General features: G+C 44.9%; 6 protein-coding genes across 8 annotated transcripts; 1 reads left to right on the top strand and 5 right to left on the bottom strand.

Annotated features, from left to right (window-relative positions):
- Nucleotides 1-479: 479 nt before the first annotated feature.
- Nucleotides 480-5,416, bottom strand: LOC130696173 (cyclin-T-like). The gene is made up of 8 exons (XM_057519251.2): nt 5,200-5,416; nt 4,808-5,018; nt 4,619-4,745; nt 4,503-4,554; nt 4,337-4,427; nt 3,992-4,268; nt 3,447-3,904; nt 480-3,380 (listed from the first exon to the last, which is right to left on the bottom strand). The coding sequence occupies exons 1-8, from the start codon at nt 5,352-5,354 to the stop codon at nt 1,458-1,460; spliced, it is 3,294 nt and encodes a 1,097-aa protein (XP_057375234.1). The 5' UTR covers nt 5,355-5,416; the 3' UTR covers nt 480-1,457.
- Nucleotides 5,417-6,113: 697 nt separating this feature from the next.
- LOC130696171 (KAT8 regulatory NSL complex subunit 1-like) lies at nt 6,114-13,432 on the bottom strand. The gene is made up of 5 exons (XM_057519249.2): nt 12,736-13,432; nt 9,554-11,541; nt 7,994-9,134; nt 7,482-7,904; nt 6,114-7,407 (listed from the first exon to the last, which is right to left on the bottom strand). Exons 2-5 carry the CDS (start codon nt 11,359-11,361, stop codon nt 7,036-7,038), a joined length of 3,744 nt encoding a protein of 1,247 aa, XP_057375232.1. The 5' UTR covers nt 11,362-11,541; nt 12,736-13,432; the 3' UTR covers nt 6,114-7,035.
- Nucleotides 13,433-13,464: 32 nt separating this feature from the next.
- On the bottom strand, nt 13,465-16,209 carry LOC130696182 (long-chain specific acyl-CoA dehydrogenase, mitochondrial-like). 3 transcript variants are annotated; one of them, XM_057519263.2, is made up of 9 exons: nt 16,029-16,209; nt 15,722-15,943; nt 15,509-15,646; nt 15,282-15,446; nt 14,960-15,191; nt 14,658-14,873; nt 14,459-14,586; nt 14,104-14,337; nt 13,465-14,035 (listed from the first exon to the last, which is right to left on the bottom strand). In XM_057519263.2, the coding sequence occupies exons 1-8, from the start codon at nt 16,091-16,093 to the stop codon at nt 14,151-14,153; spliced, it is 1,353 nt and encodes a 450-aa protein (XP_057375246.1). In that variant the 5' UTR covers nt 16,094-16,209; the 3' UTR covers nt 13,465-14,035; nt 14,104-14,150. The 3 variants fall into 3 exon arrangements, with proteins under 3 accessions (XP_057375246.1, XP_059351427.1, XP_057375245.1); XM_059495444.1 differs by having other exon boundaries at nt 13,465-14,025; XM_057519262.2 differs by having other exon boundaries at nt 13,465-14,009.
- Nucleotides 16,210-16,442: 233 nt separating this feature from the next.
- LOC130696179 (mannosyl-oligosaccharide alpha-1,2-mannosidase IA-like) lies at nt 16,443-18,299 on the bottom strand. Its single transcript, XM_057519259.2, has one exon. The coding sequence runs from the start codon at nt 18,088-18,090 to the stop codon at nt 16,519-16,521; it is 1,572 nt and encodes a 523-aa protein (XP_057375242.1). The 5' UTR covers nt 18,091-18,299; the 3' UTR covers nt 16,443-16,518.
- A 599-nt stretch (nt 18,300-18,898) lies between these two features.
- LOC130696186 (cyclin-dependent kinase 2-like) lies at nt 18,899-20,468 on the top strand. Its single transcript, XM_057519267.2, has 5 exons — nt 18,899-19,181; nt 19,381-19,528; nt 19,594-19,914; nt 19,982-20,188; nt 20,246-20,468. The coding sequence occupies exons 1-5, from the start codon at nt 19,051-19,053 to the stop codon at nt 20,339-20,341; spliced, it is 903 nt and encodes a 300-aa protein (XP_057375250.1). The 5' UTR covers nt 18,899-19,050; the 3' UTR covers nt 20,342-20,468.
- Nucleotides 20,469-20,502: 34 nt separating this feature from the next.
- LOC130696181 (KAT8 regulatory NSL complex subunit 2-like) lies at nt 20,503-22,259 on the bottom strand. Its single transcript, XM_057519261.2, has 7 exons — nt 21,914-22,259; nt 21,537-21,848; nt 21,309-21,472; nt 21,108-21,241; nt 20,917-21,039; nt 20,701-20,838; nt 20,503-20,635 (listed from the first exon to the last, which is right to left on the bottom strand). Exons 1-7 carry the CDS (start codon nt 22,234-22,236, stop codon nt 20,537-20,539), a joined length of 1,293 nt encoding a protein of 430 aa, XP_057375244.1. The 5' UTR covers nt 22,237-22,259; the 3' UTR covers nt 20,503-20,536.
- Between the last annotated feature and the right edge of the window lie 412 nt (nt 22,260-22,671).

Raw genomic sequence — 22,671 nt, 5'->3', positions numbered from 1 at the left:
TTGCAAATGTTGCAAACAATTTCTGATTAATCATCACCAAAATTATCAAGAGGAGGCTCCGTCGTGAAACTTATTTACAATTTACTACACCCACCTCCTGAACATGGTTGTTTCCATAACAAAAAATAAAAAGGAAAAAAGGACAAAGAAAACGGGAAAAATAATAATAATAATAATGGGATGGAGAGAGAAAGAAAGAGAAGATTTGTTTTCCTATTAATTCCGTGGTAAGACAAGCGGGTAGGTTACATATTCCCTATCCAACACATCCGCCCTTCCTTTACGACATGACGATGTGCCAACAGGCCACAGTACACAAATTGAAAACAAAGATCTGTTTTGTTTTTCAACACAATGGAAACAGAAAGAGTAGAGAGGATAACCACATACTCACTAAAGGCCATGACTTTTTTTGTTTTCTTTTGCTTAAGAGACACATCGAGTTAATTTATTTTTAACAGTTTTTTTTCATCCCCGTATTTTACTATCAGATTAGTCTAAACAATCTACGCAATCTTCAGCATAAAAACAAACTTCGGAATTAACTTTTCTCACTGAGAAAATGTCTCTATCCCACTTGATCCCATGATTGTTGATTTTCTTTTTTTTTTTTTTTTTTTTTTTTTTTTTTTTTTTTTTTTTGTTGTTTTCGTGTCATTTGCCATCTTTTACTCTTTGAAACAAAACAGATCGGCAATCTGACAGTCACCAAACTGGAGTAGTCATTTTTGTTGCTGTGTTCCCGGTAGGGGGAAAGAAGGGGAACGTCACTGAGGCAGAAATCAATCAGGCATGGCCAGGCCGATTGCCATCTGCAAATTTATAACTAAATAAATAGAGGACTTCAGCCACATGAAGAAGAAAGAACACAAATAACAAAAAAAAAAAAAAAAAAAAAAGGGTAACCCGTTCTTTCTTTAAAGACACAGAGTTATAAATTAGCAGCATTAATAATGTGTGGGAAAAAGAGAATTTTATAATAGAAAAAAAATTCCGCTTAGAATTCACGGCATCACATGCTTCATTCTCTTTCTTTTGTGTTTTGAGGAAAAAGCAAAAATTTTTAATGGAAGGGAAGGTTGCTTGAGAGGGGAGAATATGGGATAGTAAGGGAAGGAGTACACTAGAGGTTTCTGATTTCTGTTTTCCAGCATGACAACTCACATCTTCGTTCTAGCTATGCTAAATATGTACAAGAAAATGAATAGGCGAGACGAGCCGGTCAGGGAAGAAATCGCATCGTAAACATCGTCGTAAAATGAAAACTCCCCCAAGTAGCCGGAATTAATGAACGATGCTTCATTGGAGAGCGCGACGTTACGTTATGGAATCTACCAAAATACAAAAACAAAATGGAGAGGAGAGAGAGAGAGAAAAAAAAGAGAAGAAAAAAAAAGCTGGGCAGAGAACTTGAGAAAGAGTTGCAAATAACAGAGTTTGGGTTGTTGTTGGTGGTACTAATGTGGCTGAGGAGGCGGCGGAGGGGGTACTTGAGGGGGAGGCTCTCGAGGTAGAGGTGGCATGCCGGCAGAGACTCCAGTGGCCATGGATGGCGGTATCGGAGCTTGGTGCATATGATTGTTCATCATGGGCGGCATCGGGGGTGCTTGCTGGTACGGTGCATACATGTGGTAGGGTGGATAAGCAGGAGGAAAAGGATTGTAGAAGGGAGGATGTCCCATTGGTGGCATAGACCCTGGTGGAGGATAGGTGGGAGCAAATGAGGGAAAACCGCCCACTGAACGATAGGGGTTCGCGGCATTGGCAGCAGCGGCGGCTGCAGCAGCATTGGCGGCGGAAGCAGCAGCGGACGACGGGCCAGAGGAGGACGTACTAGCAGAAGGACCCGAAAACGTCTGCGCTGATGCGTGTCCTACCTTGTTCATATTGGTGGATGATCGATGAGCCGAGTGACTACGTTGGCGACTTTCTTCCGGCACTGCGTTGGACGACGACGACCCATTGCGTTCGTGATGCGGGCGTGCATTCGAACTGGCCGTTTGAAAATGATGTTGCTGCTGATGAGGTGGATGATGCTGTTGCTGTGGTGGTTGGAGTTGCTGCTGCTGTGGTGGTATGGCTTCTATTTTTGGTAGTTTGGCTGAGGGTAGGGACGTTTTGTTTAGTGAAGAGCTGCTAGTTGTGCTGGATCGCTTCCGGCTGCTCTCCTTTTCTTTGCTGTTATTGCTGCTGATCATCTCCCGACTGATTTTGATCTTGAGACCACCACCAGGTGCCGCAGGCGAGGCCGCCGGTAGTGGCTGGCTTTCGTTGGATCCATTGGTCGGCGTCGTAGCGACCTCGCCTTCGATACGTCCTTTGGGAATCTTAATTTTCAGCACAGGTTTGACCAGAGCAGCTGGATCTTCGGCAGGTGACTGGTTCGCTCCTGGCATCGATATCTTGAGCCGTGGACCGTCGGTGGCGTCTTTGTACTTGTCCTTATCGCGCTGCTTCTCCTTCTCCTTATCTTTCTCTTTGTGCTTGTGTTTGTGTTTCTTCTCCTTCTCTTTGCCTTCACGATCCTTATCTTTGTTTTTGTGCTTCTCCTTCTTCTTCTTCTTCTTTTTGCCCGAAGATGAGTCAACATCCTCCCCTCCGTCAGTAGGTGCCGAAACAACCACTTCAGCTGCAGGTGTACTCTTGATTTCGACGCACGTCATGGCGTCTTCAGTTTTGACACTGGTGAACTGGTCATTGTCGAGTACCAGATCAAACAGACTTTCACGAAGTGAAGGTTGTTGTTGTTGCTGCTGCTGTTGTTGTTGTTGTTGTTGCTGGTGTTGTTGCTGCTGCTGTTGCTGGTGGTGTTGCTGCTGCTGTGGAGTAACTTGCGGTTGAGGCGTTGAAGGAAGCTGGGGATTGATCAAATTAAGCTGCTGCTGCTGCTGTCCGGACTGTTGCGGCTTAGGTGATGGTTCCAACATACTAAAAAGGCTCTGTTGCTGCTTCATTTGAAAGCCGCTAGTACTCGCCCCGTCTCCGGTAGCGTTATTCATCAACATGGATTCAATAGCGGCATTGGGCGACCCCAGCAGACTGTTGGGTTCTAAACCATAGTTAATATCCCATGTAGAGTCTTGATCTTCGCAAATATCCAGATCGAGGCTGAAGCCCAACGAAGTGCTAAGGTTCATTTGGGTTTGCTGATTCGATCCCACTGCGTTGCTCGCTCCTGACGACACATTGCCATTACCAGGCCAATCTTGACCAAAGGCCGACGTAGATGGTTTGCCGGTTCTACTAGTCGAGTCAATTGGTTTTCGCTCCGGCTGTTGCTCTACTCGAGGTGGAGAAAATAAACTGCTGCTGCTACTTCCACCACTTGAAGGCTGTTGAACTTTATTGCTGGGTGGCGCATTCGGTGCGACTGGTTTTCTCTATGGACGAATAATGTTTATGTATAAACAGGAAATGCATTTTACATTGTGAGGGGTCAAACGTACCTGTGACGATAGCGTATTCTGCGGAACGGGTGGCTGCTGTAGCCTTTGTTGTTGATGTTGTTGTTGGTGCTGCTGATGATGATGATGTTGGACAGATGAGGGATGCGATGCACTACTGCTGCTGTTTCCAACCGGCTGTTTTGTATCTTTCACAGAACCAGAACTTGACCTTTGATGAGGATGTGGAGGTCGGCTGGAAGAATGTCCCGAAGGTTGTTGCTGGTGCTGCTGCTGTTGTTGTTGTTGGTGATGATGATGATGGTGATGACTGCCAGCAGCTGAACTACCACCAACACCAAGCCCCGCACCTTCCGGTGGTCGGTTCGAATGTGAAGGAGGATGTCCACTATTCGAAGACGGACGGTGACCGACGGGGACGCTGGCCGTAGAACTCGACGGAGGGAGAGGCGCACCAGTTTTATCCCTCCTTTGATCGTGTGGTCGGGGAACTCGCTCACCTGATATGCAGCCATAAATCATGCTCTTTTTTTGTAACAGTTTACCTCCCCCCCCCCCCCTTGCAACACAATTTTCGAAGACGTTACCTGGTTTAGGAGCACTACTGCCTGACGATTCGTTTCTAATTTTATGAGCATCTTGGTGGCTTGTCGATGAATCTTTACTGGTTCCAGAAGCGGTTTTGTCCGAAGAAGTCATGGCAGAAGCGTTAACTCCTGGCTGTTGCATAACACGTTTGCGAAGCCTTGACGGGCATTTGTTGAAGATGGCCAGAAATTCGACCGTAAGTTCGTCCAGCATTTCTAGCGTCACCGATTTGTCAACATACCAAAACCAATCTTTACCTTCGGCACTCTGTGGTATCTGAGATGTCAAATAGAAATTGAATCGACAATGTCTTTAAACATTAGAAAAAGTAAAGAATTTGTTACCTCAAAGTTGAACCATTTGCACACCAGATGGATGCAAACACAGGCCACCACGGTGGGCTTGTACTGGAGGCACATGGTGGTCAGGTGCAAACTGCCACAACATGACACCTCTTGTTACTTGGAGCAGAAACACGACACAATTTGGGACATTAAAGAAAAAATTTACCTATTTGTTGCCATGAAGTAAGAGGTCTGTGCCATATCCTTGCTAGAAGACGCTGAAGAAAATGAACAGAATATACAGAATGTGCCATTGTTTGATTGAAAAAAATTACATTCTACCTCTAAATAGATGCTGACAACACTTGAGCACTTGCGTGTGAGGGTGGTCAATTGCGACATCAAACCCAAGCGTCTGGAGCAGAATATTTTCATTATTTATCAGCTCCTGAGCTTGCTCAATGTATTGCTGAATAGAAAATGAAAAACAATTGTGAGACATCCACATAAAACATAACCATATTGACATACCTCAGAGTTTATGTCCAAGTGGCGTTGATCCTTGTAGAGGATCATGTGAGCAACCCTTATGACATGCTCTAACTTCCTGGGCTGCTCTTCAACTTTGGCGGCTAGAAAGAGAGCACAGGAAGAAATAGGATTTCGATGGAACTTGGTGAAGGAATGGAACATGAAGAACCGATGCACATACACGATGGCCGTGTTGATACACAGCTGTGTCCTAAACACAGAGAAAGAAACGTGAATTAGCGTAGCTCCATGACGTTGCTAGTGATAAATTGCTCAAACAATACTGAATGCGTATTATTGTTGTTAATATCTAAACCGCGACAAACGCGTGTGATAACGAAAGAATCGTGTCCTAAACGATGGAAAGAACAACTTAGACTTTTAGCACTTACACTTGTAATCTTTGGCCCATTTCTTGAATTAATGTAGCCGCCTGCTGCCGGTAATAAATTTCCTTGTCGTAGTCGATGTTGCATCTTCGGGAAGGAGTATTTTGTAATTGTTCTTTAGAAAAAATCCATTTCCCAGAGTCCATCGACGCCGCCATTGCAGCCGTTTTTTCACACACTGAAGTCCGTCGAAACGACCGCTATCGGCAACACGCGAAAGAATTTCTTTATCTACCGCTAGAGGACGCAGTGGTCTAGGTGTTTGATTGTTAAAGTTCAGGAAACGCTGTGAAATTATACAGGTAAATATATGCGCATCAGTCACCCACTATTTTGTTTTACCGCATTTATGGTCAAAGTTGAGCCAAATGCTGATAATTGATTATGTCGGAATAAGAGGAACAGACAATGCCCTCAAAACATCGAGCGATGGATTTTACATTTACCGTGTGTTCCGCGATGGCGCTGTCTGCTAGGCCCGCTATGTGGTGACTACCCTTGCTTCAGGGCTACAGACAAAATATGATGTAACCGTTAGACTGCACACGTCCCTACTGCACACATCCAGAAAAAGAAAATTCGTACTCAATAACCTCTCATAGAAACCTTTAGTTTTACCACCGTCAACAATTATTGATTCAAATTCTTGTGAAGAATTTTAAATTCTATTATGCGTAGTAGGCGTGCTGTAGGATTCATTAGTTCCTCTACTCACCGAACGTCCTTGGATACCAATATTTAAGGTGTAACGTTCAATGCTCTCATTTCTTAGAATGACAACCTCTGTAAAAACAAATTTTTTTTTCTCTCCAAGACAACGTCGCTTAAATCACTTCAATCTTTCCAAAATCGCCATTTTTTTTTAAAGCTGAGCAACTTAACCAATTTAGAATATTTATCTTTATCTACACTGCGTGTGTGTGAACATTCTGGGAGAACTGTATTTTTTTGTTGTTTTTTTTTGTTTTTTCGAGAGAAAAACAAAATAAACACACGAATGCCAAGAGGGTAAGGGAAACGAGAAAGAAATAGTATGATATTTATACACTGATGAGGAGACGTGGACCAAGACGAAAAAAAAAACATCATGAAAGAAATCCACAACAGAAAGGAATAAAAAAAAAAATATGAACTTGGTTAAATATGTATAATCAGTTGTTCGACGGGAGTCATTATCCCTTCCCTATTCATAACCGAACAGTATAAAGAGGTGAACTAAATGACGCAAGAACCCCATGCAAAACGAGTCTAAATTTCCTCGCAATCTGCACTCGATCCACAATTACTTGTTTTAAGTGTGTGTGTGGGTAGGAAGAGAGAAAAGAAAGACGGTGTAAAGTTGGGAACAGAGGTGACTTCGCGAATTACATAGCACAGGAAACAAAGCACAAATTAAAAAAAATAATAATAATAAAAAAAAACAAAAAAACATGTGAGGAGTAAAGGGATAAAGGTGTTGCGCCAACAGATCGGAGTGACGAACAACCAGACATTATCATCCAACTTTTCAATTTCTTGCGCGACTATGTACAGCAAAAGAAGAGTCACGTTTCTCCGACTCTCTTTCTCATTTTCACTATGTATAAATCTATCACACATACTCAAGTTTTCGTCTTCTTCCGCTTATGTATTCGAAGAGCTAAAGGGGGAAAAAAAATTCATAAACCGATCATCTTGTTACTACGTTTAAGGAAGAGCTAACTTTTTTTTTGTTTGTTTGTTTAACTTGTTTACGACACACTACGGAGCTCGGTGACAGACACACGGTGGCGAGAAGGAATTAGCGTTTTTGTTTTTCGCAATCTACGGGGGAGGAAATGGAGAGCGATGATGTTAGGGCTATCTTTTCCTGCTCCGCGGAGCACTACCCTGGCTCCCTTCCCATTCGGGATCGTTGGGGTCCTCGTCGTCGACATCGAGATCGTCGGCACCAGGTGAATTTGTCGATTCAGAGACAAACGTGACGGCTTCATCGTCCACGGGCGACGTGGTCGTCGGCGTGGCTCCTGGAGCCAAAACGACGGGCACTCCGACACTGGCACTGCCGCACTCGGATGACCTGGCTTCTCGTTTATTCGATCGTTGACCAGCCTCCTGCGGTGCCAAGTCTTCGTCGGCTTCTTCGGGCGGCATTTCCTCGACCAATTGCTCAAAGACGCTGTCCGACAGAGGAAACAGGCGAGGTTCATATGGGGCAATTGTAAAAAACGGCTGCAGCAATGCAAAATCGAGAATTAGAACAAAACTATTCGATTTCCATACAATTTAAACGACCAACAACTCACCTCTTCCATCTCCCACGACATGCCGGAATTGTCATCGTGAAATTTCCATACGCTGGAATCTCTTTTCGTCAGGGAGGCAGTCCTTCGACGTTCTTTGATGGCAGAAGCTGTTAACGATCCGTCAGCTGTTGGCATGTCGGCCGCGACGCGCTCTCCTTCTTCGACGGGAAGATCGACATCCATCATTGAGCCGTCGGTGACTTTGGAACCGACTGGCGACATTGGGTCAGGCGTATTGGCACCGGAGCTCTGATCGGCTCGGCTGTCCAGCCGATCAATTTGGTCAACTCGTCGACGACCTCTCGTGACTCCCGCAGGCTGTTTCAGATAGCTCATAAACTTGCGCCTCTCTTCCAATTCCGAACGATCGTGACGCGCAATGCACGCTTCTTCGCTGACATCCTCAATGTCTTCCAACACTTCCTGCGGATGTGTAAAAAAAGAAAAAGAAAAGAGAAACACACTTGATAATCGAATCAATGGCAACACGTGATTTAAATGCTCATTATTACCTGGCCAGCAGCCAATTCCTCGTCGTCGACCGTGCGCCACTTGGGCGTCTGGATCTCCTTGTATTGCAGTCTCTCGACGCGGGTCGTGGCCGCCATGCTGTAAGGAATGACGATGTTGTCGATATCGTACGAAGTCCGGCGACGCATCAGGTCCTGAAAGACGGAGCTCCTCTCGTTGCGATTATTCCCCGGCCGACCTGGCGTGGTCGACTGGACGCTACCAGTGTCGTACGGCGACGGAGGAAACGAGGCGCTATCTTCATCCTGGACATCAGTCGACAAAGTCGAGCGCTTCCTTCGTTTCATCAACGCCTTTCTCCTGTCCAGTTTGCCGTCCTCGCTGCCGCCGTCGATCGTTTTGGTCTTCCTTTTGTTATTGGACTTTCGTTTGGCCGAACCGGGAACCAGTAAACTATCGTCCTCTTGTGTCGCCTTCAAGCTGGAACGCCGACTGTTTAAGTTTCCGCGTGGAACGTGCTGATGCGAAGTGGGAGGTGGCGGTGGGCGCCAATCGCCCGATTTGAGAAGCGAATCGACGTGGGCGCTCAACGGAATGTCTTGCGGCAAGGAGAGAACCGGATGGAAACCGCGGTCCGTCAAGCCGATGCGCTCCCTGAGCGTCATCCCGTCCGGATCGACCGGCAGCAGATAATTGTTCTTGCCGTTGCACAGGACGCACGGAGTGTAAATACGCGACATGACACAGCAGCAACGGACCGTCGACGAATGGCGGCTCGGCTTGCGACCGCTTCCCGCCGCGATCTGCGAGGCTCGGATCAACCGACGATGGCGGAAACCATTGTTGTTGCTACCACTGCTGTTGCTGCAACTGGTTCCAGCCATGCTGACCAACGGTCGAGTTCGACTGGAAGATGAAGGAGACGAAGCCGTGGCTTCTGCTTCGGCCGTATCTGCACTACAACTACTGGGCTCGCTTTTGACCGGGCTGGACGCTGTACTGGTCGTCAGTCCGTTGGGTGGCGCAAACTGGACGGGCCCTTTGGCCGCGCGCAATTGCCGGTAGACGTCCGTGTGTTGGCGGATGCGGTACTCGAGATCCGACACTTGCGCCTGCAACCAAGACCACCTGGCTGCAACTGCTGCTCGATCGCGGGCCCATCTCCATGCAGCCCGCTGATACCTGTCACAAAAAAATCAATAGAAACGTTTAATATCTACTTACTTTTTACTATTATTTGTTTTTTATATATTTTCTTTTTGTCTTTTAGTTCCCCCCTAAGACGGGATTAGTGTCTTCAAACTGATATAGTGGATGCTGTAGACTATTGATCCAAGTAATACGCTAGATAAATAAAAATAGTTTCGTTTCTTGGCAACGCCTCGTGCAAGGCAACCGAGCCGACAAAAGTGGCGAACAACGACCCAAGATGGCACGTTCATCGATCCACAGTCCACATAAAAATGCCTTGACAATATTAGTTCGCCTCCTGGGTAGTAGCAATGGCACGGCAACATGAGCTCGGGTGGAAATGGGATCCGTTTACCTTGGAAACGTCTTGATTTTTGATTATAAAGAAAATGATACAGAAATATATTTACGTCGAGACGGGTTTCGGTGCCGGCGTTGGCATGCCGGTGACCGGGGTGGAAGGTGTTGAACCTGCGTGACTGGGAGCAGATGCAGCAGCAGCAGTGGTACTACTATCGGCAACTCCCGTTTCGTTGGTCGTACTTGAGGTCGGGGTGGGCATGAATGGCTCGACAGCGGCGGGAGGGGCAGCCTCATCGTCACTTTCACCACCGGAACTGCTCTCCGTTGCGTCCGGATCGTCGTGACGCTGCAGATAACGAAGCTGCGCCTCCCAAAGGCCGGCCACTTCTTCCAACGTTTCAGCCATCTGACTGCTCAACTGCCGACCTGTTCGATTGTAGTGGCTGGCAGAAGACTGGTACTGTTGTTGCTGGCCAGCCGATGGAGCCGCGCAACGATTGGAAAGACCGAAATATCGCCGGTTGCTCAGATAGGAGACGGGCGGAGCCTGAAGTCGACTAACAAGGTTGACTAATGTTGCAGTTGGGATGTTACGAACTTCTTCGCGCGTGGGAAGTCGTCCGTCTTCTGCCCATCCGTAGAGATTGGATTCGGCCGCGCCATGAGGACCGCCACGACCTTTGCCGCCAATAGAAAGCGTCTCTTTGGCATACGTCACGAAATGCGCCACCTGATCGGCCACGTGTCGGCCGACGTGACGCGATTGGAGCCTTCCGGCCCGCCGTAACAGCGTCTGGCACCTCGATTCGATTTGCTGCTGTTTGACACGAGCCTCATTCAGTCGGCGCTCCACTTCGGCCTCCTTGTCGACCACGGCCACCGGCGTAGGCTCTCCGCTGACCGGCAGGGCAGCAACGTCCTCCATGACGGCAGCGGCCGCATCGCGAAGCAATTGTTGCTCTGCGGCCGAGAGGCCAATGTCGGCGCACTGCTCCACTTCCATACTTTTGATGGCATCGAGAATGTCCTGGACGCTGGCTTCAGCCTCTTCGCCCACTTCGAGATTTCCGTCTACCATCGTGGTGGTGCCAGTGGTAGTGGAGGAAGAGGTAGTAGTCGCCGTCGTCGTGGCAGACCATTCGGGTGTCTTGCCGGCCGTTTGAACAACCAAAGGTGGGGAATCGAGATCCATTCGATCCCCTGGAGCTGTGGGATGCAGGCCCATGTTGGCGTTGCCGTTGAGTGCCGGCGATGTTCCCCTACCACCGCCGTTACTGGGCGGAGACGATCTGGGCGCAACGGCTGCTGCCGATGTGATGGTGTGCGCCAGATCGGTGCCTTGGCCAATCGTCGGGGGCGGACCGGGTGCCGCCAGAGCCTTGACAATGGCCGGTGGCGGATCCAGGGCTCCTTGGCCGTCCGCGACCCCACCGCCCTGGCCGCCCCGACTCTTGGTCAGATCTTCCGATCGAGCTATTTCTTTGCCGCTAACGGCTACCCCTACACCACCAGAGTTCCTTCGACACTTGCTGCTACTATTTCGCGGACTACGAATGTCTGTTGTTTTCACTGAACCGTTCGTGCCGCAGCAACGAGACGGCCACACTTCACGAGTGTCTTTCAACAAAGACGAATGATGGGATTTCGGGAGTAATGTCAAACTAGGAGGAACGTTCGGGTTGCTATTGAGAGGGCAACAACGCTGATGCGGTGTGGCCTGAGTCAAGGCCGGGGCCATGGCACTCGCTGCCGGGCCGCTGAGAGACCAGACGAGCCGGCCGGACCACCTACTCCTCCTGTTCTCCGTACTATGTCGACGAATGGATTGTTGTTGGTTGATGCTGCTTCCGCTGCGTTTCCCGCTACTGCGCAATGGACACTGAGGAGGCTGTAGACCAACGACACTGACGCACATTTCATGGCGTTGATGGCCACTTCATCGTCGGAGCCCATCCAGCCGAGCTGATGATCCAGCTGTCGATGCTGCACGCACATCCACGACGACACGATCCCATCGTTGTTTACGTTAACAAACTGTTTTGTTCGCTCTTAGAACGCCTGCTCAATTTCTTCCATAACTCCAAACCGTGGCAACCTGTAAGAAACAAGTTAATTAGGAGGCGATATCGAGAAACGTGTCCCCAAAAATTCCAACAAATCAAACGTGAAAACCTTGATCGCGTTTTATCTTTTACGTAAAATTCTAGACGTGATCAATAACGCTCGCTCTCTCGTAGAAGGGAGGCACCAGAGACACACTCTAGGAGTAGATGGACCGGTTTTTCTGGCCCCCTTTCCACGGGTTTTTATTAATAACAAGCCAAGACATTGATTTTCTTCCAGTCATACGGTATTGGATAGAATTATTCCTCAAGGTTGAAGGTCTGCACCTTACATCCAATGCCATTAGAAAACACAGTATTGAAAAACAACCCTCCTTTCGACTTGATGTGTCAAGGTTTCAACCCTCCCTCAAGAAAACGTGTTCCGACTGGCAAAGATAAATAATAAACGTTACTTCCTGCTTTCTACTCGTCGCACTCAACATGTACACAACTGTTTTTCTTTTTTCTTGGCATAAGGAAATATTGCCGTGTGTCCACAGTTTGGTAGGAGAGAAGATATGACGCTGTTTTTATTGTTCAGTCAATGCCCGCATTTGATGTAAGCCCAGCCCTTGGTATCTATCTTTCCACGCCACCATTTGCCCCAAAAACAAGCACTGACTCACAAAGCAAAAATTTAATAAAACATCCGACAGATTCCCTGCATAACAGCAGCACAGCGTCGAACGTTGCGTCAGACGATTGTGAGATCGAAAACCAATCGACAACCGTTATTTCTATGGGTGAAAATAAAACTCAATCTCGTGTCAAAAAAAAAAAGGAGAACGAGAAAATCGGAAGCATAGAAGAAACAATTTCGGGATTACCCCACGTGACTAGAAAACGGGCCTGGATTTCTTTTTAAATGTCTGGCTACTAAAAAAGTGGGGGGAAATTATTTAGAACCTCCAGATTCTTGGCTCGGAATCCGAGTCGTGTCAATTCCTACTGAATTTCTCTATGTTACAGCGGGTAGTAGGAAGGCGTGCTTATTTTACATCATCTAGTGCTATAGCCAAAAAGAGAAAAGCTAGTCCGGGCTAGAACCGCGCCACTGCCAAATACACGACAGCACGAAGGACGTGGAGTGTGGTGAAGCCGTCGCGCGCGAACAAAAGCTTAGGGGCCGCTCCCGCCCCTTACGGTACTAGGGGAGACCACGCTTGCACACAAATCCAACTCACCTTTTAGTTTTCAGAATTAATCCACTCACGATGAAGGCCCAAGAAACACACAAAAAACGTCATGAACACAGACACAAACACTAGTGGCGAATTTCCTCTTTTTTAGAACGAGATGCCGACACCCGATTCACAATGGCGTCGGTGATAGAAAACGTTCTCAAACTATATTTTCTGTCCCCCTCCCTCCTCACTCGTATAGACACACACAGGGGCGCGGATTCACAATGGCGGCCAAAGCTTGGGTAGAGCGGAGGAAGCGCTCTCTTGCGACTAGGCTCACACTACAGTAACACCACTTCGTTTTCGGTACTACTGACTGAGCTCAACTAGCGATGACGATCGCTTCCCCTCCCCTTCTCCAGCACACGGGGTGGTACGGCGCAGCTCAGATGGGGTTGCCGAATGAAAGAACGCGCACATATAAACTCCGCAGGCAAGAACTATGGGACGGCAACGTGACGGTTCGAGAGAGAGACAAGCAATGGCTTGGCATCCAACGTTGGCAGGCTTTTCCCAGCATACACACACGCACACACATAGACACACACCCAAAGCAAACGAAGTACACAGCGATGCCAAGGGGGTGGGGCCAAGCCAGGCAGCCAGCGCCATTTTAGCCCACGCTCACCCCATCCCCTGCAGACTATAGGACTCTCAAGCTCCGCCTGCAACTACAACAGTCAGTACAGAGACGAAACTGAATTTGCATCAGGAAAAAACACTTACAAATTAACAAACGAATAACATTCAATTTAAATACCTAGGAGAATTTTTTCGTTAAGATTACACGAGTTTAACAAACATTTTTTAAATAACATTAATCTATGTGAGTTTTGATTTGATTCCCGCTTTGGCACAAATGGAAACATGCAGCGCCTCTCGGCGGGTAAACACGTGGGGCTTCTCTGATGCAACAACATTTTTTTTTTCTTTCCTTTTTTTTTACTTTGTCTCCCTTTCAGTTTTTTTTTTCTATTCACCCGTTACCTAAGAGAAACGGGTTTTGCGTTTTCGGGGAGCATTTAACACCGCGTTTAGTCATTTCACACGAATTCGCATCTTCAGCTTTTTTTAGTCTAACCACCCATGTCGTCTTATATTCTTTCAGGCACTTTGAGGAATGGGAAAAATATTTTTTTAAATTGTTATCAGTTTTTCGGTTTTTCTCCTTTCTTTTTCTTTCTCGAAGGTTCGGCCTCCGGCGAAAGCCATTGTGGAAGTCGCAGAAAGGGAGAAGCTGTATCGGATGACGAAAGACGGACTCGGGGAATACTCTAAGGAGAACATTTTCTAGTTTAAACTTGATTATGTCATTATTTAAAATTAGTTGAAGCTTGGATTAATTCAAAGAAGGGCAAAGTGGAATACCGTGCTGAAACTTTGACGACATATTTGTTCGTTTTTTTACGTTATGATCATTTCCTGGCAGGCGCGAGGATTTGCCGAGCAATAAGGTCTTTCAGCACCTCATTGCTTCCGCCGTAGATGGTTTGAACGCGAGCATCAAGGAAGGTTCGGGCTACAGGAGTGTCGGAAAGGTATCCGGCACCTCCATGTAACTGTAAACATTGGTAAGTTATCTTGTTGACTAAATCTGAGGCACTGTGAGAAAGAGAAACAAAAAATCGCAAAAATGCGAGTGGAATCAGTAAGGAGAAAGAAGCGCTGAGGGCAAGGACAACTGTAAGGCATAAAGCCGTGTAGAGTGTTGTTGAAGTAGTACCAGATTTTCGCCATACAAGCCATTTGGGAGTCGAGTTGATTCTCAACGTGCAGCGCGATACACTCGTCAATAAAAGACCGTACTACGCAAATATCCATTTTCATCTCGGCAAGTTTATGTTGAACAGTCTACAGGATAAAGTAAAGAGAAAGAATAAATGAAAGATTATAGGATTGCGTGAAAGTGTATGTCCGTGAACCTGCAAGTTTGAAAGGGTTTTGCCGTAGGCTTTTCGCTGCATCACGTATTGTTTGGTTTCCTCGAACATGTATTCAGAGTGAGCGGTAGCGTGAATGCCAATGGTCAAACGCTCCTGCGGCAATTCGTTCATTAGGTAGTAGAAGCCTTTGTTCTCTTGTCCCAGCAGAGCGCTGGCAGGAAGGCGAACATCTTCAAAAAATAGACCCGCCGTGTCCTTGTGATAACAAGCACAAATAAAATTTGAATTCACGTGTGACAGTTCGGATGAGCTATTGCCAACTAAGTAATATAAAAACTTACAGAGGCTCCATTGCCAATTTTTTTCATAAGCCAGCTTTTCTTGAAACCCGGAGTGTCAGCGTCAACAATGAACAAGCTGATACCATGAGCAGCAGATTTCGCCTCTTTGTTAGTAACTGCCACCACTATAAATACATCGGCTAACCAGCCGCTAGTAATGAACATCTTGGATCCGTTCAATATGTAATCTGATCCGTCCTTCCTCGCAAATGTTTTGATTCCTTGGAGATCACTTTCATTAGAAAGGCAATGAGAGGAGAGAGAAGACAAGAGTAAAATGAAGTAGGAACAGTCAATAGGAATTGCAAAATTTATGCTGTACCTTCCCGCATCTGGTTCAGTCATGGCGATAGCCGAAACTATTTTACCGGCAGTCATACCTGGAATATACTTTTTTCTTTGCTCTTCATTTCCATATTTGCTAAAATAGGGCATGATAATATCAGAATGAAGGAAAAATGCTGATCCACTTGTATTAGCATAGCCTCTAAGGGAGAAAAATTTTTAGTTAGACAGCCAATGATTTCTATCCTTGTTTGCTTTTCTTACGTCTCATCTATTACAATGGATGTATCAACAAATGAACCACCAATCCCACCATGTTCTGCTGGTATAGTTATTCCTAACATACCACATTCTCCAGCTTTTTCCCAGATTTCTTTATCAGGATAGCCCCGCTCTTGCCATCTGCAATATGGTGTCACAACTGCTTTAACATCTGCTAAATCAGCTAAACACGTGATTGTTCGAAATCCAACTCACATTTTGTTATGAGGTATAACTTCTTTTTGAAAGAACTTTCTCACAGACTCTCTGAATGCATCTTGCTCTGGGCTAAACAATGATCGAGATCCAATATCAGTCATTTTACCCATTTTTGCTGTAGGCGGTCTATGCATTTTTGATGAATCATTTGATCCAGAATGCAATGAAGCATTGGCAGAAACATTGCCACAACCAGAGGCAGAAAGCAAAGAGCTCACCCTACAGAGAATGGACAATTAATAAATTTTAAAATAAACAACATTCGAGCATTACTGCCTTTCAATATGTAAATAGCGCACAGTACCTTGAAAATGAATTTCCTGCCAATATCTTTTTCAAACAGAAAGTATTTTTTGTAACAGAAATCATTTTCTAATAAACTACTTGTTAGTCAGAGGAAACTCTGAAAGAAATGCACTATGAAACTATTATATATAGTAGCTGTTGGCTGCCGACGCGGGGTTCTGCCTGAAACTGTGTCAACAATCGAAACAGCTGATCGAGCAGCTGATTACGCATTATCTGTCGAAGCAAACTTAAGATTCGGACCAAGCATGTAAATAACATTTGTTGTTTCAGAGGTGCGGTTTTCCCAATTACGATAAAATTTGTGTACTCGTTAAACTTAAATTTCGAAAACAACGAGTTGTTTTCATCTCTAACCAATTATCCCAGAGACAGAAAGATAAAGTATAAATAACACTTAAAACGCTATATTTGTAAGTTTCTGGGAACAGTGTAATATAATAAAAGTTAATTGAATTGGCTGGCAGAAGCAGGTCGAAATAGTGGATTTACACTCCTTTAATAGGCAAAGGATGAGCTTCGGTATTGAAAACCCACTGGTCGAGTGCAATCAAACTATCATCGCTGAAAAGTAAATACAGATATTTGAGAGTCTCAGCCAAGAAAAAGCTTTGCTGAACATCGTCGTGATCTGGTTTGGCACTGTCGACATTTCTTAGCCCGCTGTAACCACCGGTGGGAATGCGACAATGTTTCTCAATCGCCTCCACAGCCTCCCATCCCCATAGTCGGTAACGCGGGTCGTGAGTGAGGCGCCATAAAATGAAATAAGATTCTATTACTTCTGGTCGAAGAATGTAGTATTTCGCTCCATTCTTGTCGGCTTCAGCTTCCAGATCGTCAGTAAACTCAAATGTTTCTGGTCCCAACTTGGTTGGGGTCCGCACGTAAGATTGGTGACAGGTAGACGTCAAGGCAGCACCCAGTTCCACGTGACGCTCGAGTCCAAGGGTTTTACCGCCAAGTGCAAATAGTCCTCCAGCGAAGCAGGTCAGATGTCCCATAACAGTTTGTTCACGTTCGTACTCGATTTCAACCAGAAAGGTTAAGTTGCTTTTTTTGGAAGTCCTAACCAACTTTTTAAATACGCCGTTGACCGCTTGGAGATACAGCGCCAGAGATTTGTCATCCGTTTTGCCACTTTGCAACCAACTTTTGAGCAAGTATTCGTAAAATGAATCCCCAGCAGCCCCTAGGGTGTACTTATCGAAATTGTTCCAATGAATTCGGGTGTCATCGACGTCGTATTTTGTCTTGTTTTTACGCATTCGGATATTCACAGGATAAAGGCCATCCATGTTAACCATCAAATTTATGGTCGTCTCGTATATCCGGCGGATGTGCGATCGATACACACCTGATCCGGTCACATCGCTAAGATAGTTAAATTCGAGGCTTAAGGTGCCCCATTCCGCTAGAACTGGCCAACCCCCAGAACTGGTTTTAGCGCTCAAATTGATCCGTCCATTAGGAATGCTAGTGACGTTGTCAAAAGCTGGCAGCATTCTCTTAGCAACCTCTTCAGCTCGTTGACGAAACAAGTTGTCGCCAGTCAAAGCAAACGCAGCTAGAAGACCGCCAACTAAACGAATGTTCACTTCAAAAAGAGATAATTCAACGTTGGCTTCATCCAAGTTCATGTCATTTTCAACCCAATCTCTAGCAGCGTCGAATTCGTCCATCATTCCCATGATAAAGAGAGTATCAAGACTGTCTACAATAGTAGCACCCAATCGGGCAGAGCCGTAAATAGAATCATTATGCGGTTTCCGGCTGATAGGACAGAGTTCATTTGCTCCCCAGGCATACTGAACGTAACCGTTCCAAGCATGTTTCATCATACTCTTCACATGTTCTCGTTTGATCCGAACATCCGGATCTGCGTCGTCACCGCCCTGTACTATCACTGTTCCTCGCCTCGATAACAGAGAAGCAAAAAAGATACTATCGGAAATGGCTTGAGTATCAAACAGACACAACATAGCACCACAATAGCTAATAATTAAAAGGCAAAACGCAAAGAAACACCTGCCTATTAATCTAGCACGAATAACCCTCATTTTTTTCCCCTGATCGTTCGACTCGGCACGTCGCGAACATGCAAGGTAGGGGCTTCGATTAAGGTATTGCCAAAAGAATGTAGTCGGTGTCAATGTGGTACGTTAGAATAAAGTAATAAACCTCCACACGACGCGACAGAACACATGCGGCTAGCATCCCATGAAACAAACAACCTTACACCTGATGTCCAGCCCAGGCTAGTTAACGAACTGCCACGTGATCTACTGATAAAGGTTTCAGCTGCGTTTGTACAAGCGATAGTTTCTGTTTCTTTGGGCAACAAAAAATTTTAAGAGTTTGAACTTTCCTACCATTTTCAACAATGTTTTGAAAATAACACTCAGAGTATGGAATAGAACGATGGATTGAATTGTGTTATATCTTCGATTTTCTTGCTAGTACAGTACATCAATAAAATTGTACTGTATTGTCATGACGAAACTCGATATGGCACTACTACTTTATATTAGATCAGGTTGGGGCAGACGCATTTTTGAGATATAGTGCTTAATGTGAATCTGTGAAAATATAGGCTGCTTCAGACGACCGCTAGCTGGTGTTAGCTTCTAACAAATAAAAATCTAAACAATTTAATTACGTACGAGGCTTATTTTATTTAAATGCTTAAATATGTTTCTTTTTTAGTATCTTTCTTTACAAAATAAATATTTTAAGACCTTTGATAATCGTATATTACGTGAAGTAAAAGCTAGAAGGAAAAAACACTTGGTTAAGCCTGGGGGGAGGGGCTTTTACAAAAATGAGCGGGAACTCAAATGGTCGAATGAGAAGCGAAGGCGGGAAGGCAGACAGAACGCGTGGAAACAAGGAAGCCGCTTTTTGTCTCCTCTGGAATCGCTAGTGGAAGAATCAAGTTCATTAGTTAGTTCACCAAAGATAATCAGTGTCTCCATTACATTTTTAACCTCGAATGTGCTTTGTGTTGGGTTTTAGGCAAAATGTATGAGCATGAGATGGACCAGTTTCAGAAGATTGAAAAGATTGGTGAAGGAACATATGGCATTGTCTATAAAGCCAAAGACAGGGAGACGGGCAAGCTAGTAGCTCTCAAGAAAATCCGACTGGAATCGTAAGTTTTGCGATAGTCGAGCATTCAGTCTGGCTTCTGGAGTTTTGATTTCAGATAATTTTGTCTGTGAAATGCTGTTTATATGACATATCACAGATGCAATTAATCTGAATTTTTTAGCTCAATAACATCCATTGTATCTCATGGAATATTCGTGTTTAGGGAAAAGTTACACAGCACATTTTTCTTTGTTGTACAGGGAATCAGAAGGGGTACCAAGCACAGCCATTAGAGAGATAACCGTTTTGAAAGAGCTTGACCACCCTCATGTCGTCAAACTCCTTGATGTTGTCCATGTTGACAAGAAGATATACCTGGTGTTTGAATATCTTAACCAAGATCTGAAGGTGTTTTATTGCTTTTCATAAGTTTTTGGTTCATTTAATAACTGACTTAAATGCATCGCTTTCAGAAATTGTTGGACTCCATGCCCTGCGGCCTAGAACCAAAAGCAGTGAAAAGTTTTCTTTGGCAGATGTTGAAGGGAATTGCCTTTTGCCACTCCCACAGGGTCTTGCACAGAGATTTAAAGCCTCAGAATCTCTTGGTGAACAAAAATGGTCTATTGAAACTGGCAGATTTTGGCTTGGCTAGAGCATTCGGACTCCCATTAAGGTCCTACACTCATGAGGTTGTTACTCTCTGGTACAAAGCCCCTGAAGTCTTACTTGGAGCCAAAATCTACACTACCTCTGTTGACATCTGGTCGATTGGCTGTATCTACGCCGAAATGGTAATCATTTTTTCGTTTCTTGCTGTATGGCTGTTACATTATGTTCTATCTATGCATCTTTTAACAGCTAAAGGGTCGCACCGCTTTGTTTCCCGGTGATTCGGAGATTGACCAACTTTTCCGCATTTTTAGAACAATGGGTACCCCAGACGAAACCTGCTGGCCAGGCGTCTCGCAGCTTCCTGATTTTAAGCCTTCATTTCCCAAGTGGACGGGCTCCAGTTTCGAGGAGATGTTTCCAAGGCTAGACAGTGATGGTCTCAACCTATTAATGGTTTGTCCTTTCGTTTACAAATTTTTGTCATCACCCAATAATTGATTTATTTGTCAGAAACTCATGCTTTACGATCCAAATAAGAGGATATCTGCTAGACAAGCACTACACCATCGATACTTTTCTGGATTTCAACTGCCTAATTTTGAATAATCTTGAACGATTCAACCAGCCAACAGTCTTAACTATTTTACGCAAGTGTTCACACTAGTTTATTTTCTCTTACATACCATCCAATTTTAACTTTCAGAGAAGCGTTCTATTATTTAAGTTCTACCGTTTCAAACGATTACTGAAATGGATTACAGCGAAGAGAGAACTGTAAATAGTATTCATGAATAGAAACAATTAACCGCAAGATTGTCCAGCGTCATCTATTTCAAGTTTAATATCCACTTTATCAATTTCATCATCGACGCTTATAAGCGGAGATGCAACAGGAATTTCCTGTTATGATAAAAATATGTATTGTGAATTTTCTAGTAAAAAATTTTTCGTATAATTCTTCCTACCTGTTCAACAAGCAGCATTGGTGGCATCATGGTGTGAAAGACGCACCGAGTGTCTTCACTGAAGTTTATAACAGGTTCTTTGCATTCGTTCTCGTGAATAGTGGCACCACAGGGTCGAAATAACATTTGCGAAGGATCCTACGCAACCCCAAAGGAATGAGAATTTAACTGGAAGGTTATATGAGAAGGAGAGAGAAAGATTGGCTAAAGCTTTACATTTAATACATGTCTTGTGCAATGTTTCGTCAATGGAACGGCAGGGTTTGTGCATTTAACTCCACAATCGACAAAGGAACACTTTGGTGTGGGTGGAGCTTTGTAATTGACTCCTTGTGTGACCTAAATAGATGAAAATAAACATGGTATATATCATGTAGTATCATTTATCAAGCAATAGTGCAACATACTTGGAGGCGTTTTTCCTGTAACTGATGATGCAATAACGCCTCAGAGCCTCGATGGCGCTGAAAGCGACGCAAACTTCGTAATTTAGCCACAGCTCTACGTTCTGATGGCGTGTCAGGATAAGGAGCACTTGCCACTTGGGTCGTAAAGGAGTGTCCATTGAATCCGAACGCGGAATTAATTTATTGATTATAAATGCTTACCTCCATTTTCTTTCTCTCTTTTCACGCCATTAAGATAGCGCCTGCGTGCGCACTTCAACTGATGATGTAATCGCTTGAACTGATCGAGATACAGAGCTTGTAGTTTAATCAGCTTATCCCTGGTCAGTAAGACCACTTCCTCAGGTGTAAAGACACCAGCATGCCTGTAAGTTTGTGATCAGCAATAAGAAACGATTTGAAATTGGTGCTTATAAGAAATAGATATACCTCAACGGATCATCTGGGTCACTGTCTATACTTTCTGCATCAGAGTCATCCTCTTGCCGCATAGTTTGCTCTGCAGTTGGTAGTTCCTCCTCACTGTCTGATTCACTAGCATAATCTTGCAACTTTTGATTGGAAGCATTCAGTGACAATTTTTCTATTAAACTGAGTGTCCCCGTGGCTTTTTCTTCATTTCCTGCTTCACTATAATGCTGCAGATCATCGATGAGGGTTTCAAGGGATTCAGGGGGTTGCCTCTTCCTCAGTGTTTTCATTTTACACAATGCTGACCTTTTGGCATGATCTTGACATAATCTAGGAGTTACAAGTCCAGAGATTATAGTTCAATGTATGCAGAAAAACATAAAATATGTTTATACCCGTCTCTTCGTTCCCCCTTTAGAACATTTGTGGCACATCTCTTTCCATTAGAGAATACGAATGTGCATGGTCTATAAGGAGCATTTCGATCCTCGGTGATGTGATCCAGACAATAAGAAAAGCCATCGACGCACGGCTGGGAGCAGTTATATAGTGTGTTATGGCACGTTGGCTGGTTTGGATTGATGTATTGTGAAGATGATGCCTGATTGCCGTACATGGCCATAGTACAAAAACTCCAGGGATAACAGTATCTATGACTCCCACGTTGGCCAACTGTGTTATAAAAATTGAATTGAATATGATGTAAGAAACAACACATACAAAACGCACGTAGAAAACTTGCACAAGAAACAAGAAACACAAACGCTGCTATTAAATGCGAAAACATTACAAGTAGAGCTAGTTTTATATTTATTTGTGCGTATTCGATGAATGGTTTCCTGAATTTAGCGCTAGATGGCCAAGAATGTACAAATCGCGTGACTGTAATCGAGGACGTGACACATTTTCCTGTCGCCGCTTGAATTTGTTCTTTTTTTTTCTTACATAGCGCAGCCTTTTTGTTCCCCAAGTCGAATGCCTGGTAACCCACTATTAAAAAACAATCAAGACAAACGACGAGGCTCTGCTTTCTCTCAACCGTTGTATATTCCCGTTTTGCGGTCACTCTCACACTTGAGCTCACAACAATGACGGTGACCGACTTTCACGCGGTATTGATATAGGGGAAAAGAAATCGGTACGATGATGTAGC

This window comes from Daphnia carinata, chromosome 5 (assembly GCF_022539665.2).
Source record: "Daphnia carinata strain CSIRO-1 chromosome 5, CSIRO_AGI_Dcar_HiC_V3, whole genome shotgun sequence".
In the NCBI taxonomy this organism is placed as follows: Eukaryota; Metazoa; Arthropoda; class Branchiopoda; order Diplostraca; family Daphniidae; genus Daphnia; species Daphnia carinata.
The sequence above is the reverse complement of the archived record's forward strand: the minus strand, read 5'-3'. Positions and strand labels throughout refer to the sequence as shown.